The sequence below is a fragment of the Chroicocephalus ridibundus genome, chromosome 3 (assembly GCF_963924245.1).
Source record: "Chroicocephalus ridibundus chromosome 3, bChrRid1.1, whole genome shotgun sequence".
In the NCBI taxonomy this organism is placed as follows: domain Eukaryota; kingdom Metazoa; phylum Chordata; class Aves; order Charadriiformes; family Laridae; genus Chroicocephalus; species Chroicocephalus ridibundus.
Window position 1 is genome coordinate 125,353,646 of NC_086286.1, and position 17,006 is coordinate 125,370,651.

Genomic DNA, 17,006 nt, shown 5'->3' on the forward strand with positions numbered 1-17,006 from the left:
GATCATGGAAAGACTCACCAAAAGAAACAGTGGGGATCTTCCAGCCACCTTCTTCTTCATAGCCCATTGCCAAAAGGTCCCAGGGTCTAATCCTGCTCGGCACCTGAAAATTCAGGCAGAAGGAGGCTTTCCCCTCTTTTCTACCCGAGAGGGACACTGAAAAACCTGCCACAGTTTTGTCGAGGCAGAGATTGCTTTCCCCTCAACTCTGGCAATATGGCAGGTGTCCAGGAGACTGTGCTGTAAGACAGAAGGGATGAACTTATCATCTACTCTAACGAAGGCTTGCACAACTTCTATATCTGCCCCTGAGCTTGTGGCCAAGCTCAGCCTACGGGGCATCACAAAGCATAGAAGATGCTTTTGCACCACCATGTCAGGCACACACTTTGGGGTCCTGTGAGACACCCAAAACTGCCTTTCTTTGTCTTTTGCCCCTCTGTCCCAGCCTGGTGATACCACCCTGCTCAAGCACAGATGATAAGCAGCATTGTCTGACCCCTCAAATTAATTGAGAAAAGCTGGAAAAGCCTTGCAGTTCCTTTCCAGGTGTATGGTATTTGGAGCATCCAAGCACATGACAGTCTTTATGCATAATCCTTGAAATACGGAAGACAGCAGTTGTTTCTCCAGTGTCTCCTTGAGAGACACTGCACAAGCTACAGAGGAATAAATGCAAACTCCTGCCCATGTCTGACAGCTTCACCCAGCATCGGTTTCTTGTCCAAGCTGGCCAGGGCTCATTCCAAAGAGGAAGGTCCCTGAAAAAACAGAGTAAGGGAAAATGAAAAAGAGATTTAAAATATCCCATTGCTGGGGTGGTTCCAGTAATGATTTTCATAAATAGGTGTGGCTAAAAAAGTCTTACATACAGTGCAGGTAGCGCTAAAAATTTTTTAGTGCAAAAGTTTAAAAATAACCAAACCATCTTTTCTTTTTTTTTTCTTTTTTACTCATAACTATTAGATTTCTGTTTTACTCCCTCACTTTTTTCCCTGCCATTCCCCCTTGCAGACCTTTTTTCTTGTTCTTAATCAAAACAGAGAGAACTCTCCAAACTTCCCCTCCCAACAGCAGAAATAAGGTAATATTGATGACAGCTCATCAATCCTCCTTCTGAATTTCCAAAGAAGCACTAACTTCCCATTTAATGCAGTTCTTTTTAACCTAATTCCAGCTGATGATTATTTTTCTTTTTATGGTGACATATTTTTCACATTTTTAAAGGAATGAATACAAAACCTCTGAAAACAGATGGAGAAGGTGCTTCCCCACTAGAGAGTTGTGGGCATTTAAAGAGAAATTCCTGCTGGGATTTATTTGGTCAAAAAAATAAATGTCTGGTTTATTAATAACACTCAGATACACATGACTCCCCTCATCAAAACCCGAAGCGCATTGCTGCAAAAGGCAAAACTAATACCTAGAGCAAGAAATCATTGCATATCCCTCAAATGACTGGATGGCATTATATTAAAATCTACTTTTTTCTTCTCTTTTTGTTTCAAGTTACAAGAGCAAAGGCAAGGCTCCGTACCTTTCCATAATTTAACTGTAGAGCTGCCCCGGCACAATCTCGGCTCTTGCGCTCTCCCTGCAGTTTCCGGATGCAGTCTCAAAGCTGGCGGAAACCAGGGACCATTCCCAGCAGGCAATTTAGGTGAAGCCAATCCATGCTGGAGGCTGAGTTTAATGGTACGGACATGGCTAGACTCTGCCTTTTGGCCTGGAGATAAACCTGGTGCGGGTTAGCTCCCTAGCAGAGATATGACCATCAGGTAGCAAATGTACTCAAAGAGCAGTTAAATTGAGTAACAGCAACTAGCGCTGCTCGTGCCAACCACGAAGCCTACCCGAACCGAACAGCTTCAAGACAGCGTCAGGTTTATGATTTTCTTCCATGCCACAGGGACTCAAAGTTGTGAAAGAGGGTCACGGCTTTGTAAAGTACCTGCTCTGTGGGCATCTGAGTGGGCATCTGCTGGGTAAATCCCACCAGACCCCACTGTGTACCATTTCATAGAATCATAGAATCATAGAAGGCTTTAGGTTGGAAGGAACCTTAAATATCACCTAGTTCCAACCCCCTGCCCTGGGCAGGGACACCTCCTACTAGACCAGGTTGCTCCAAGCCCCGCCCAACCTGGCCTTGAACCCCTCCAGGGATGGGGCACCCACAGCTTCTCTGGGCAACCTGGGACACCGTCTCACCGCCCTCAGAGTGAAAAATTTCTTCCTAATATCTCATCTAAATCTCCACTTTTTCATTTTAAAACCATTCGCCCTCATCCCGTGGCTCCCCTCCCTGCTCCAGAGTCCCTCCCCAGCTTTCCTGGAGCCCCTTTAGGCACTGGAAGGGGCTGGAAGGTCTCCCCCGAGCCTTCTCTTCTCCAGGCTGAACCCCCCCAGCTCTCTCAGCCTGTCCTCCCAGCAGAGGGGCTCCAGCCCTCTGATCATCTTCATGGCCTCCTCTGGACCTTCTCACATAGGTCCATGTCCTTCTTGTGCTTGTGATTCCCTGAGGGATCCCATCACATAGCATCAGCTTCCAAATGATCTGCACAGAATGACCATCCATGAGCACAGCAGCGTATAGCTTTTTTTATCGCGCTGTAGAGTGACTGCCACCAAGCCTCAGCAGGCAAGCACAGGACATATGACACAGAAACGTTGATCGAGCTGCTGTGGCCGAACACGTTGCACAAATGGAGGTGTCCCAAGGCGGTTTGCTTGCAGCTCAGCACATTTCCCAAAGCGATGCTGCAATATTTTGAAAGCGATACCTCAGTTCCTTATAGGAGGATGGTAACGAAGAGGATTCATAGGACCTCCCCAACACTCTCCAAAGCTGTGGGGACTGTCTGATTCGCCAACAGAAGGCTGTGAAGACCAAGCGTCCTTCACCACCCTCCAGAAACAGTATAAAACCAAGCTCTGCTCTTTCATCTTAATGCATCTGAACGGCTGACACAGATCCAAGGACTGTTCCAACCTAGAGCTTCCTCTTACCTGGTAATGACTGAAATCTTCTCATTATTCATCCTCTCTAAAGAAGTTCTGTCATTCTTAAATGGGCTGGAGACTTTATATTTTTCATGTATTTCACTGTTACTGCCCTAACTGTGCAGTGACTCTGGTCTACAAAGGGTCATTTCTAGAGATTTCAAATATCAATAAGGGAGAAGAGTTTTTGTTGGCCGAGGGAAGAGAGCTGAGAGGAAATGCAAACACACAGAAATTTATCTTGGAAATCATGTAATTCTTGAGGTGAAAGAAATGCAACAGCCTGTAAGCAAGAATGGAGAGAAGCTGGATTTTAACGGTGAAGGAGCTTTTTATGCCTTTTTTTTTTATTAGAAAAGTTTGATAATGCACATTGGGTTGTTTTTTTGTATAAATATAGTAAAAATTGTCTTATTTTTCTTACTGAATTAACAGCTTTATCTTCCATAAGTCAAATCAATTTTATTGCAATGTATTACAAAGGATCAACTAATCTAGGATAAATGTGTGATTAATTAACATGGTAATTAAAAGGGGATTTTCTGCCAGAAGTTTCATGCTGTGACACAATCTTATGTACGCTCCAGGGAACCCTCAGGACAATAGACATTATTAAAGAGAAAGTGCATAATAACTCTTGTAAATAACACTTGGTCTTGAAGAACATTTCTGTATGTCACTTCTCAGCCCACTGGGACTGTGGAGGGACAACCCCCTCACTAATGTCTTGGTCTTCTTTCTCTGTAGTGACGGGAGTTCCCAATCCACCCTCTGCCATGAAAATCTTTTGCTTTCTCTTTGCTCTCCTCTTGGTGATATTTCACGGAGCTGCAGGTAAGGTGTAAATGAAGATGAGGGGCTATAGAGAAGGAGAGACTGGTGTCTTATAAAGGTCTCCTATCTCCTTTGGGAAGCGGCCAAGCTGCTTCTAGCAAAGAAACTTCGCATACATCACCAAAACTTGGTGGCAGATTACTGATGATACATGAAATTAGCATGTAAACGTTCCAATCATCAATTCAGAGCATTTGCCACCCCTCTGAAAAACCAGTCTAAGTTGAAAGCACTAAGAGCAAGCCCAAAATACCATTCAGCACCAGCATTTTCCCCATTAAAGCTTGCCAACTCTTGTACTTAAATCACTTACATTGTCTCTGGGTCACCCTACAGCAAACCACTCATAATCAGAGAGTCTTAAGCCACACAGAAAAAAAGCAATCTGTCTCTGTGCTCTCCAAAAATCCTTTGCTTCAGGACCTTTTTCTGGGGTGGGGAGGCAGAAGATCATGAGTTAAAATTGAAATGCTTGCTGGTAGCTTCTGCTCAGTGGAGAAACCAGTGCAACCATAAATGATAAGTGTAAGGCTGTGCCTGTTGGGGGGATGCAAGGGGGTCTGGAACCCAAAATCCACCTTATTGTCCAGCAAAAGGGACTGTGTTTAAACACCATCCCTGAAAACTGCACAAGTACAGTGCAGGGCACTGTTTGCACAAACAAGTGCCAGGGGATGTTTGAGGTTGATCTCTGTGGGAATAGGATGGGAAGTGCCCTCTGGGGAGTAAGGATGGAAAAAGACTGTGATGAATTGCAGAAGACCAGAACCATGAAAGAACTGTCATATATACTTGCCTGATCTTATTCTTACCCGGGTCTCTATTAGTAGCTGTTCTCATAGAAAAGACACTGGGCAAAGCGTTCCTTTGGTCTAGACCAGAATAGTTGCTTCATGTCCTTATTTAATATATGCACGGTGGACATTTGGGCTGTTTTCCATAAGACCTATCTTCTGGGTATGGTAAAGCAAAAAATTTATCTGGAAGAAAGTGTTTCTGAGAGCTGAGGCTGCTCACAATCATCTCTGCAATGTCCCACAGATAGTTTGGGACCAGAAGTGCTTTATTCAGCCTTCCCAATGTTCCTTTAACTGCTGCCTGGGATTTTCTGGGTACTGCTGTGTGTGAATGCACCACAAAACTCATGTGCTGCGAATCTAACACACCAGGGATGCAGTGGATCTCCTCTACACGCATAATATTCATGGTCTGTTTGCTGAAATAAGCTCTCCACTTTCTGGATACTCTGGGCTTAGTGCTGTTGCATGGGCAACCTGTGAAACTGGAGTTAACTGGTTCATGTGGAGGCAATCAGGTGCATCCAGAACGCATCAGCCTCCCAGGCTACATCCAAATCAACCAAACAGGGACAGGCAACATGCTGCCTAATTGGTAGTCTGCTCCCTAAGGTAATTTTGACCCCTGACAACTAGCACTTTCATGGATAAAAACTGTTCTGGGAATAGCACAAGGTGGTGGCCATTCCCAAAAGGCAGTTTGTACGTGGATATGTTATTTTCATGGGTAAGAAAGTTTATCCATGTGGATAAGAGCAATGCCACGCTGCCTGGCCTCAGACCCAAAGGGCAATGCCTGGAGTGCTGTATTTCCTAGCATGGAAGTGGTCATTCTGCATGCATTGTTGAGTTTATCCATGTATGATGGCCATCTATATGGACTGCTAGACACCAGGACCTGTTTTGAGGCCTGGGTGGAATTTATACGGAGAGAAATAGGCCAAATCTATGGAAATCCAGATGCACAGAAATCCTCATATTTCTGCTTCTGGAAGTGGCAGCCCCTCAGCTGAGCTGGTGCATCTCTCCTTAATTGTGACCTGCAAGACTTTAGGAGCTGCGAAGTGTCCACATAACCAGGTCTCTGGTGCCTGTCCCTGAAATCCAAGTTCCTAAGGGAGTCCTGGGCTTGGAGACGGAGTTCTTACATCTGAAGAAAGGATTAGAGCATTTAGAAGCAGAGCTTGACTGTTCTGCCTGTAGACATCCTCCCTGAGGGTTGCATTAGGACCTTCATGACTTCAGGCACCGGTATGACATGGTGTCAGTGACCAGGAATGTAGAAAAATGCAAAACCCTGCCAGAAACAACTGAAACAACTCTCTCCTGCATTTGTTTGTTTGTTTGTTTGTTTATTTGTTTGTTTTTCTTTTAAGGCACAGGCTTTGCACGACCTCGAAGACCTTTTTTGAGATGTGGGTATCGTGGGACTTTCTGCATCCCTGGGATGTGCCCTCATGGCAACGCTTATCTGGGGGTGTGCCGTTCAGGTTATTCTTGCTGTAAATGGTAAGTTTATGATTCAATCAGGGCAAAGAAGACTTTCTAAATTTTCGGTAAAGTTCTGTGTGTGGGGATTTTCCCCATCAACATAAGCCTGAAAACCCTGAAATATTCTTTCCTTTGTGTAGGTTGTAGAGTGGCTAATTACACAGGATCTCCAGGGATCTGGGGATGGTGGCTTCTCACGTCATTGGATTCAGAGAACCGTTGTACCAGTCATCAAAGATTTGTCATTCTTCTTTCAATAAATGCAAGATCTGGGGAGGTTGTATGACTGCTGTGTGTGGTAGTGTCATTCTTCTCTCTAGAAGTGTTATTTCCCTTTAGAAGTTTGAACAAGAATTCTGAAATCGAGTTAAACCTACCAGGAATGCTTAGTTCACCAAAATATTTTCCCCTCCTGGGCTGCTGGTCGAATGAGCGCTGGCATGTTCTCCACCCATGCTTGCTAGGAATCTTCTCCCATGACCAAAGCTGGGGTCAGTCACTTTTTCCATAGGGAGTATGAAATTCCTCTCTGGTGTGATTCTTCACAGCACCTCTGCTCTGAAAACTTTCCCACCTCCTGGTCTAGAGTTTCCAGACCTGGGAACAGCCTCCTGGTTTGTTATGGGAAATAAGAAGGATACACTGAGGAGAACAAAAGGAGGTAGATTGACCCCCTTTTAAGATTTGAAACCTGGTTTTACTTTTAGTTGTTTTGGCTGACATAAATTTGGAGTTAATCTGCAAAATTCTTATCAGCTGCAGTAGCAAATCAGGAGATAGGAGTTAGACCTACATCATTTCTTGAGACAATGTCAGCATGTATGAAAGGCCAAAACTCCTGCTACTTTAATCAGTCCTCTTGCAAGAGTGTTCTCCTGTCCTGCCCTGAACCCTGATAGAGAACTGAGAAGGTGCAGGTTGCTCAGTGAGCTCCTGTCTCTTGAATGGTCAGGAGCTTCCTTGTGCAGACGCATCACCCTTCAGATTAGCACTTGGTGCCTGCAGGCAGTAGATAGTTTTCTGCCCTGAGACCAGGTAGCTGGGCAGAGTTCCTGAATGTGCAGCCAAACTCAGCCTCCAAAGCAGGACAACCTCAGCCTGTCCACAACCACCCTGTGCTCATGCTGTCCCTTGTTGGAGTGGGGCCAGAGGAGGCCCCGGAGACGCTGGGAGGGCTGGAGGCCTTCTGCTGGGAGGACAGGCTGAGAGAGCTGGGGGGGTTCAGCCTAGAGAAGAGAAGGCTCGGGGGAGACCTTTAAGCCCCTTCTAGTCCCTCAAGGGTCTCCAGGAAAGCTGGGGAGGAACTCGTGATCAGGGGATGGAGTGATAGGATGAGGGGGAGTTTTAAACTGAAAAAGGGAAGATTTAGATGTGATATGAGGAAGAAATTCCTTGGTGTGAGGGGGGTGAGCTCCTGTCCCAGGTTGCCCAGAGAAGCTGTGGGTGCCCCATCCCTGGAGGGGTTCAAGGCCAGGTTGGACGGGGCTTGGAGCAACCTGGTCTGGTGGGAGGTGTCCCTGCCCAGGGCAGGGGGTTGGAACTAGATGATCTTTAAGGTCACTTCCCACCTAAACCATTCTATGATTTTATGAGTCCTGCCCAGTTTACCAGGGACTGAGCCCAGGCCAATGAGCCCTGTGCAAGAATAACTCCAGGGCTAAACACAAGGCAAGGACCTTTTCAAAACAGCAATATGGATGTAGCCTCCCTTCTCCAAGCAGAGGGAATTTAATAACAAACATGGCCTGTGTGAAGGGCAGCACTCGTAGATGCTCAGCAGACGCAGGAGCAGTAATGGTTGCCTTTTTAAGGGAAACAACCAACACGTGCACCTACATGCAAAGGTCTGGCTCAAAGCCCCGAGCTCGCCATTTGTTGCAGAGCCTTTGGCCTCCCTTCAAAGCAGATGTTTCCCCAAATGACTCTGCCACCATTGAAACCACACCCTTGTGAAGGGCAGGAAACTGGGCCAACGGCCACCTCGCAGGGATTCCCCTGGATGGAAACCTGAGGAAGTTGCCAAATGGAACCAAACCAGCAATTTACAGTTTATGTCCTAAGAAGTTTTGCACAATCTGCAGTAGGTGAGTGATTCTTTCACAAGCTGGAATGGCACAAGATGTTTTGCTCAAGGACCGAGGACTTTGCAGAGAAGGTTCAGCCCTTGTTATTTTAGATTCAGCTCTGGAGATGGTGCAGTATTTGTAGCCAGCATCATGCAGAGTACTGTATCATCAAGCTTTTTTAACTCATTGCCACAAATAGCTGCCCTTGCATTTAGCACTGGGGAATGGCTTCGAGAGCCAACTTAGAGTGAAAAACAGGCTGAAACCTCACTCCGTTGGATGGGTGCTGCACGTCCCCCCCCGCTTCTTACCCCAGTTCCACCTCCCCAGCATTCTGGGTGTGTTTGAATTCATCTCACAGCTTTTCCCAGGAGGTAGGGATGCTGCCGAGGATGGAATAGAAAATACTAGACGGATAGCAGCAGAGCTGGTGGAGTGGGACCTCCCACGCTAAATGCAAGGGTGGGCAGCACCTAAAGCTTATTTCAAATACACGTCAAGCCCTTGGTGGAATGGCTGGTCATGCAAAATCACAGTTTGTGCCACCAGGACTGTACTACATCCCCCAACGGTGCTGCTGTCACTCTTTTAGCACTACTCCTCTTTATCTGCTCAGGTCTGAGAGAGGACTTTTTTTCATGGCACAGAGGCATGAAGAATAGGAAATCTGCACACCCCAGTGCCCCAGCAGCCCTCTGCATGTGAAGCTTCACTGGAGAAGACAGATGCTCCCAGCACCTCACTGGAGGCACAGAAGTGCAGGCAGCACTTTCTGGGTCTCTCTTTTCCATGGTATTTTTGCTTGGTCACAGCTGCTTGGTGTGGACTCACATCCATCTAGAGGTGATGAACGTGGACCAGGATGTGGAGTTGTGAGCTCAGCCTGACCTCAGTGTTCAGGGAGGGCTTGGGTGTGTACCAGTCCCCATAAACAGCTTGGATGCAACTCCCAGGATTAAGACTGAGGTGGCTGGCCTCAGGAACCGGCTGGTTTAGTGTTTGTTTGCACGAGTCCGAAATATCATGGGAGGTGACTAACTTTCAGTGTCTTTCTTGTAATCACAGTACACAGAAATAACATTTTCTTAGAAGCAGGCTGCTGAATTAGCAGTTTTCTCATTTCAGGAGGGATGGTGAATAGATGGGAAGTCTGTACAGAGCAGCCACTGTCATTTGGGGTGGTTTCATCTGTACTTAACATTAGACGACAATGACATCTGTATAAGAGTTGGTCATGCTAAGTTCCTTTTATAGACTATGGCAGAGAAACTGGAGTTTTTTAAGTGGGATTTGCCAGACCTATTTGGGACATCACCATGAAGATGACGTGACTTGTGCTCCATCTGCTATGGAAGGAGTGGGAGGTGAAGAGTGCAGCCCAACTGCTTCATCAGTGCAAAAATCCTCATGTGGCCAGCTGAGTCCTTCCCCTGGTATGTGTTGACAAGTGCTCTTGTTTCAGCTGTGTCACCTCCATCCCCTTGCACACAGCAGCCGGCATTGGCAAGCTGCTCTGCTAAGCAGGATGGTACTTCGGAAGAGCAAAGGCTGGTGGGCTCCTCCTGCACCCTCCACGGCTCCCAACCTTGTGTCACACACAGGTGGGTCACTGCAAGAGGACATCTGTCTCCTGGCAAAGTCCTGGACCAACCTGCTGGGTCCATGGCTCCTCTGCTTCTTCCAAACATGCAGCAGCTGTCTCCCACCATTTCTGCAGTGATTGGATTATATAGGCAGTTGGCATCTTGACAAGGTGGGAGAAGGAAAAACCCAGCTGCTGATCTCCACTGCTGAAATCCCCAGCCCCTGGTAGCCGGGAGGATCATGAGTACTCTTCCAAACATCAGAAGAGGCAACCCAAAACTCAGGCATGAAGCACAGCTCTCTCCAGACAGGCAAGGACTGTCACTTGTCCTGGTGGCATGCTGATCCTACAGCTATAGCTGGAAAAAGCGAAAAGGCCTTGGCCCTGATTTTTTTTGTCTGCTGACCTCTTGTGGCACCAGAACTGGGAGCAGCTGCATCTGGTGGTCAAGCTTCGTTAAGGCGGCAGTTAACTACCTCTTTGCAGTGTTGCTCTTCAACACATGCAGTAGGTCAGTTTTGGGGTGGTGGAGGAAACGAGAAGCCCTCTTGAGCGCCCTGCTCCTGACCACCATGGCAGATTAGCGTTGCCTGCCAAGAGATCCCCCCCAGAGTCAGACCCTAAAATACTTTGTGCAATTTCCCTCACTGGGGAGAGAAATTGAGGCAGGAAAGAGCAATGAAATATGGTGAGGCATTGGGATAAAAGGTATATTCATGTAACTACTCAGCAAATATACATTATGTAGGAGTATGTTTTTTACATATATATACACACATACATATACTTGATGAATATGCAACAAGGCTGAAAAAATATACAAAGATGGCACCATCAGTATGTTGAGAACCAATAAAGGGTTACACACAGCAAACTCTTAACAAAGTCACAATTAAAGCCTGTCTTTCATGGGACTGCCAGTTGGACGGAGATGTCATCCCGTGTGGCGTCTTCCCCAGTTATTTTCAAGTGAAGCATAGAGAGCACGCTTCACTTGGGGGGAAGAACACAGAGCTCCTTTGTGTTGCAAAAGCCGATTGCTTGCCAAGGTCTAACGAACAGGGATGCAGTGTGTCCCAAGACGTGTCCAGCAAACCACAGCGCCGAGTGGCCCTTACGCAAATCAAGATGACACAAGAACCCGGGCTGGAGGTCTGGGAATCCTTCTCAGAGGCGTCAGAAGGGGAAAGCGATGCTTCTTTTTCTCTGGCAGGGGGAGAAGCAGGAAAAGAAGCTTTTGGGCTGGAAACTTTGAGCTGTCAGTGATCCCAAGGGACGCTTTGCCACGTGGAGAGACCAGCTGGCTGGGACCAAACTGCTGCTGTCACCGCCGGGAAGCAAGAAGCTGCGGGAGGCTCCTACCCCTTGGCTTTTGAGTGTGTCATCCCACTGGTGACTGGTCTCATCTCCTCCTGGATGGGCTGTCCCCTCTCCTCAGTCCTGTCCCTGTGCAGATACTACATGACACGCAGGCAGGGACCCTCTCATTCATCTCTGCCTCCTTCTCTTCTCCCCAGAGCTGCCGGCGACTCCCAGCCATGCAGATCCTGCCTCTCCTCTGTGCTTTCCTCGTCCTGATGCTCCAGGGAGCAGCAGGTAAGAAATGGTGGGGGGGAACATGGAGGATTTGTCCTTAGTCAATTACTTGTAGGGAGGATTTGCCATCTGTGATGATGAGTCACATGTGACTTCTCCTGTTTGCTGTGGCATTTCCCCTGGGGTACCTCACACCCCATAACTTTGAGAAAAGGCTCCTGGCTGCAGATTCTGCAGCTGGGACCTTGTAACAAAGCTCTTGCACTCCACAGATGAGGTTTTGCTAGATTGTCCGTGCCTCCTGGCCCCTGCCTGTCCAAGTCAGCAGCACAGGGCACAGCAGCCCTGCAGGAGAGGAGGAGGAGGGAGGAAGGCAGATCCTACTTCCACCTTTGAATCCTCCTTTGTGCCATGTGGGACCCAGTAAATGTGTTGGAGACCCTCTCCCAGAGGCTACTGAGGGATGGTAGAGAGAGTCTCCCATCCAAGTGCCGCAAACGTCATGGCTGATTTCTGCTGCAGACACCTGCCTGGGCATTCGTGGCAGGGGATAGACATGGGTTGGGCTAATGCTGGCCACGCCAGCACCAGGGTCTGCTCTCAGAATCTCGGCAGGGCCATGCTGGAAGTCTCCGCTTTCTATGCTCTGCAGGGCTGTCCCGAGCTCGAGGATCACCCCAGGACTGTGAGCGCCGTGGGGGCTTCTGCTCTCACGGCTCGTGCCCTCCAGGGATCGGTCGCATTGGCATTTGCTCCAAGCAAGACTTCTGCTGTCGGAGGTAGGTTCGGGGCTGCCTGAAGGGCTGGGGTTGCTGCCTGTTGGGGTTGGAGGTGAGGCTGATGGAGAAAGAGAGGATAATATGCAGCTTAAGGGCATGGGGACAGCCCTGAGTCCTCACTGCTGCCCTGGTTGGGACAGGCACTGCCAGACGTTTTCTCCTGCAGCCGATGGTATCCCTGATGGCCTCCTGGGTCCCTGGCACCGATCTCTGAGCAGCCCTCTGAGAACACCCTGAGCCCTGCAGTGTGGTCAGGATGATGCTGCACGAAGGCACTAAACACTGCCAGGAGCGGCAGCAACCTCGGACAGCCGGACCATGGTCCAGTGGGAATCCTGTACCCCAGCATCCCCAATACAAGGTGGTGGTTTGCATTCCTGCCAAGATGTGTGGGTTTTTTTCCCAGGGAGCAGCGTGTGCGTGTGTACGTCTCTTTTTTCCCATGTGTGGGGAAGGGCAGAGAAGATGGGGTGAATTCCTGGTAGGCAGAGACCAACATACACCCCTCCGCCCTCACCTACCCTCTCTCCAAGTTGTCCCCGAGCCACAGCAGCATCCCCACCATTGTTTGTGTGGGACCTACAGGGACCTCAACACCAGCCTCCCCTCTCAGCAAGGACATCCCTGCCCCGCACACTGAGGGTCAGGGATGGGGGTGCTGCTGTGAACCCCCGAACTTCAGTGGGTACCTGCTAGTTCCCATTGGGTCTCATACTTGGTCAGGAGTCCCTGTGGGGCTGTTTCAAAGGACATGGTGCTCTGGTGGCCTTGGGTCCATACCCAGCTCTGGTGCATGGCACCAGGGGGTGTTGTGAGGGTTCAGGGGTAGCTGGGGGGTAGGGGAAGTCATCCTTCCCCTGAGGAAATAGGGGATGGTGGCTGGATCAGGGGGCCACTCAGGAACTTGGGATTGAGTTGGGGGTCAGCGCTGTATGTAGAGGTTCAAGACCTGGGGTTTGGCTGAGGGGGGTCACTTAGGAGCCCAGGACCGTGCTGGGGGTCAGCATTGCTGGCAAGCCTAGGGGCAGACTGATGATGCTCAGATCAGGAAGGCCATGATGGTGTTCACTGCATTGCCATGGGGCAATCATCATGGGGACTGGCAGGGCAGTGGGACTGGGACTGCCTGGGGCATTGGGCACCTCCATGGGCACGGACCAAGGCCAGGCTGGGAAGTCAGCCATGGGTCAAGGACCAGGTCTAGATCAGCAGGGCCAAGCTACAGCTCTGGTAGGGTCCAGCACAAGATCTCCAGCTCAAAGCAACTCCCCCGGGCAGGGGCTGGCCCCAGCCATGGTCTCCCTGCAGAGTGGGCTGGAAGCCCTCTCCACACCATAATCTGCAGCCCTTGGCTGTTCTGGCCCTGGACTCGTCCTGAACCTGGTACCACACCTCCAGGAGTGAGGACGCTCCCAGGACCCTTACACCTACAAAGACACCACCATGGATACCTATTCCTTCTTCTGTGGATTGCTGCTCATATTCCCATTGCACATCTCTCTGGTAGGTGGCACCAAATCCCTGGTCTCTGCTGTATCCAACCTCAAGACCCTTTATCTCTCCAGGATCCAACTCCCACAGCTTTGGTCTCTCTGGCCAAGGCACCAGCGCTCTTGGTACTCTCTCCTATACCTAGTAGTCCAGCGCAAAGTTTTCTAGAGGACTGCACAGCCATGTAGACACACCATAGACAGACGGTTTGTACAGAAAATCATTAGAAATAAAGTTCACTAGGAATATAGGACAGATTATGGTGATCAGATGTAAAGCATGTCCAGAGAAGCAAATTGACCATCAGCCTGCTTACATGAGCTTAGCCCCTTTCATCCCTGGCTTCTCAGTTTCTCATGACCCATTCCTCCATAGAATCATAGAATCATAGGGTTGGAAGGGACCTCTGGAGATCATCCCGTCCAACCCCCTGCCAGAGCAGGGTCACCTAGAGCAGGTTACACAGGGACACGTCCAGGCGGGTTTGGAATGTCTCCAGAGTTGGAGACTCCACCACCTCCCTGGGCAGCCTGTGCCAGTGCTCTGCCACCCTCAAAGGAAAGAAGTTCCTCCTCATGTTTAGGTGGAACTTCCTGTCCTCAAGTTTGTGCCCATTACCTCTTGAGCTGTCACTGGGCACCACTGAAAAGAGCCTGGCCCCATCCTCCTGACACCCACCCTTTCAGTATTTATAAGTGTTGATAAGGTCCCGCCTCAGCCGTCTTTTTTCCAGACTGAAGAGACCTAAATCCCTCAACCTTTCTTCATAAGGGAGATGTTCCAGTCCCCTCATCATCTTGGTAGCCCTTTACTGTCCCCTCTCCAGCAGTTCCCTGTCCTTCTTGAACTGGGGAGCCCAGAACTGGACCCAGTACTCCAGGTGAGGCCTCACCAAGGCAGAGTAGAGGGGGAGGATGACCTCCCTCCACCTGCTGGCCACACTCTTCTTGATGCACCCCAGGATGCCATTGGCCTTCTTGGCCACAAGGGCACATTGCTGACCCATGGTCATCCTGTTGTCCACCAGGACTCCCAGGTCTCTTTCCACAGAGCTGCTCTCCAGCAGGTTAGCTCCCAACCTGTCCTGGTGCGTGGGGTTATTCCTCCCCAGGTGCAGCACCCTACACTTGCCCTTATTGAATTTCATAAGGTTCCTCTTTGCCCGAATCTCCAGCCTGTCCAGGTCTCTCTGGATGGCGGCAAAGCCATACAGAACCCCCCCCAGCTTTGTGTCATTGGCAAACTTGCTGAGGGTGCACTTGTCCATGTCATTGATGAATATATTGAAGAGGACTGGACACAGTACTGACCCCTGGGGAACACCACTCGTCACTGACCTCCAACTAGACTCTGTGCCCCTGACCACGACCCTCTGAGCTCTGTCTTTCAACCAGTTATCTATCCACCTTACTGTCCATTCATCAAGCCCACTCTTCCTAAGCTTCCCTATGAGGATGCTGTGGGAGACCGTGTCAAACACCTTGCTTAAGTCAAGGTAGACCACATCTACCGCCCTCCCTCATCTATCCATCCAGTCATGCCATCATAGAAGGCTATCATAGAATCATAGACATATAGAATTTTCATGGTTGGAAAGGACCTTTGAGATTATCGAGTCCAACCATTTTCCTCATGTTTAGATGGAATTTCCTGTATTACAGTTTGAGCCTGTTGCCCCTTGTTCTGTCTCTGGGCACCACTGAGAAGAGTCTGGCCCCATCTTCTTGCCATGTGCCCTTTAGATATTTATAAGCATTGATGAGATGCCCTCTCAGTCTTCTCTTCTCCAGGATGAACAGCCCCAGGCCTCAGCCTTTCCTCACAAGAGAGGTGGTCCAGTCCCTTGATCATCTTTGTAGGCCTTTGCTGCACGCTCTCCAGCAGTTCCCTGTTCTTCTTGAATCGAGAAGCCTAGAATTGGACAGAGAACTCCAGATGTGGCCTCACCAGGGCAGAGCAGAGGGGAAGGATGACCTCCCAAAACCAGCTGTCCATGCTTTTTTTAATGCACCCCAGGTGACCATTGGCCTCCTTGGCCACTAGGGCACATTGCTGGCTCATGGTCATCCTGTTGTCCACCAGGACGCCCAGATTCCTCTCTGCAGAGCTGCTTTCCGACCTTTCAGGGCAATTGAAGCGCTAACCTGTACTGGTGCATGTGCTAATTGCTCCCAAGGTGCAGGATCCTGAACAAAAATCCACAAACTGTCTTGATCAAGTTCACATCTCCAAGGCGTATTAAGTCCTATACACCTTCATTCAATAGTCTCCCTTAGTTTGCATACCTTTGCAAAGAGGTGTTTTTCTATTGAACCAAATTTGTGAGTTTAGTACAGTTTTAAGAGCAGTGAATTCAAATGGTATTAGGTGAGCTGTGATCTCCCCTGATTGCTCTTCCTCTATTCACTGTTTCTTGATCTGAGCAGTCATCCGAAAAGTACCATTATGCTAGTAACTTCCTGGAATGTTGAATGCAAATCACCTTGACAAGGATGAAGCTCTCCTTGTAATGTTAAAAGAGGAGAAAACTAAAATATTTTGCATGATCCTCCATGTCACTCACCACTTCCTTACCAAGGAAACTGATGGGAAAGGAAGAAAGAAATATTTCATCCTTTCATGGCCCTGCTTGCTACTGGTGTCTCCCCCAACCACTCTGCATTGTCCATCCCAGGCAGTTCCTGCAAAGGTGCCGCAGCACGTGTGCCCGCTGTGAGGTGGGGTGTCACAAGAGGTGTTGCATGAGGATAACGGAGGAAGGGAAAAGTGAGTTACAACAGGTGACGTGCTCATCTCCTTTCTTCATACAGCGCCTGGGGTTGAGACCCTGAACTCTGCAAGCAGGACGTCCCCCTCGCTTCTGGCTCCTGGACCCATCTCGTGATGTCCTCCCCGCTCCCTCCTCTCCCCGTTTGTGATTGGGCTGCCGTGCCCTGTACTGCTGACTCAGAAAGGCAAGAGCCAGGAGGTTCGGAGAAGGTAGCAAATCCTTATTTGTGGAGCACAAGAGCTTTGTTACAAGGTCCCAGCTCTGGTCCCAGTCGCAGAACCCACCGCAGGAACATTTCTTTAAAGAAACAGGGTGTGAGAGACCCCGGGGGGATGCCACAGCAACCAGGAGAAGTCACACGTGACTCATGATCTCACTGGAGGAAAATAAATATCTGTACCCAAAAGTCGGGTTTCTGCCTTCTTTCATCTGCATTATGTCTATAGGGAAACCTCATTATCTACTGGGCAGCTTCACTGTAGTATCAGATAAATCCTCCATTTTTACAGACACTTAATTCATTCAGATCTTACCTTCTGCTCCCTGGAGCATGAGGAGGATGAGGACACAGAGGCCAGGCTGGAGTTGCTGGTACCTCAAAATGTCCATCTCAAAAGCTCCTTTTCCTGCTTCTCCCCCTGCCAGAGAAAAAGA

General features: G+C 49.1%; 2 protein-coding genes across 2 annotated transcripts; both read left to right on the plus strand.

The window, feature by feature from the left end:
• The first annotated feature begins 2,860 nt into the window (after positions 1–2,860).
• On the plus strand, positions 2,861–6,147 carry LOC134512453 (gallinacin-4-like). The gene is made up of 3 exons (XM_063327825.1): positions 2,861–3,012; positions 3,751–3,837; positions 6,011–6,147. The coding sequence occupies exons 2-3, from the start codon at positions 3,780–3,782 to the stop codon at positions 6,145–6,147; spliced, it is 195 nt and encodes a 64-aa protein (XP_063183895.1). The 5' UTR covers positions 2,861–3,012; positions 3,751–3,779.
• Positions 6,148–10,884: 4,737 nt separating this feature from the next.
• Positions 10,885–16,700, plus strand: LOC134512454 (gallinacin-5-like). Its single transcript, XM_063327826.1, has 5 exons — positions 10,885–11,152; positions 11,294–11,372; positions 11,965–12,091; positions 12,258–12,452; positions 16,393–16,700. The coding sequence occupies exons 2-4, from the start codon at positions 11,315–11,317 to the stop codon at positions 12,271–12,273; spliced, it is 201 nt and encodes a 66-aa protein (XP_063183896.1). The 5' UTR covers positions 10,885–11,152; positions 11,294–11,314; the 3' UTR covers positions 12,274–12,452; positions 16,393–16,700.
• Positions 16,701–17,006: the final 306 nt, after the last annotated feature.

Bases quoted from the DNA above. Each gene is read 5' to 3' on its own strand.
- LOC134512453 (XM_063327825.1), top strand. From the start codon at position 3,780: ATGAAAATCTTTTGCTTTCTCTTTGCTCTCCTCTTGGTGATATTTCAC. The intron at 3,838-6,010 runs GTAAGGTGTAAA...TTTTCTTTTAAG, and splicing joins GATATTTCACGGAGCTGCAG to GCACAGGCTTTGCACGACCT.
- LOC134512454 (XM_063327826.1), top strand. From the start codon at position 11,315: ATGCAGATCCTGCCTCTCCTCTGTGCTTTCCTCGTCCTGATGCTCCAG. The intron at 11,373-11,964 runs GTAAGAAATGGT...TATGCTCTGCAG, and splicing joins GATGCTCCAGGGAGCAGCAG to GGCTGTCCCGAGCTCGAGGA.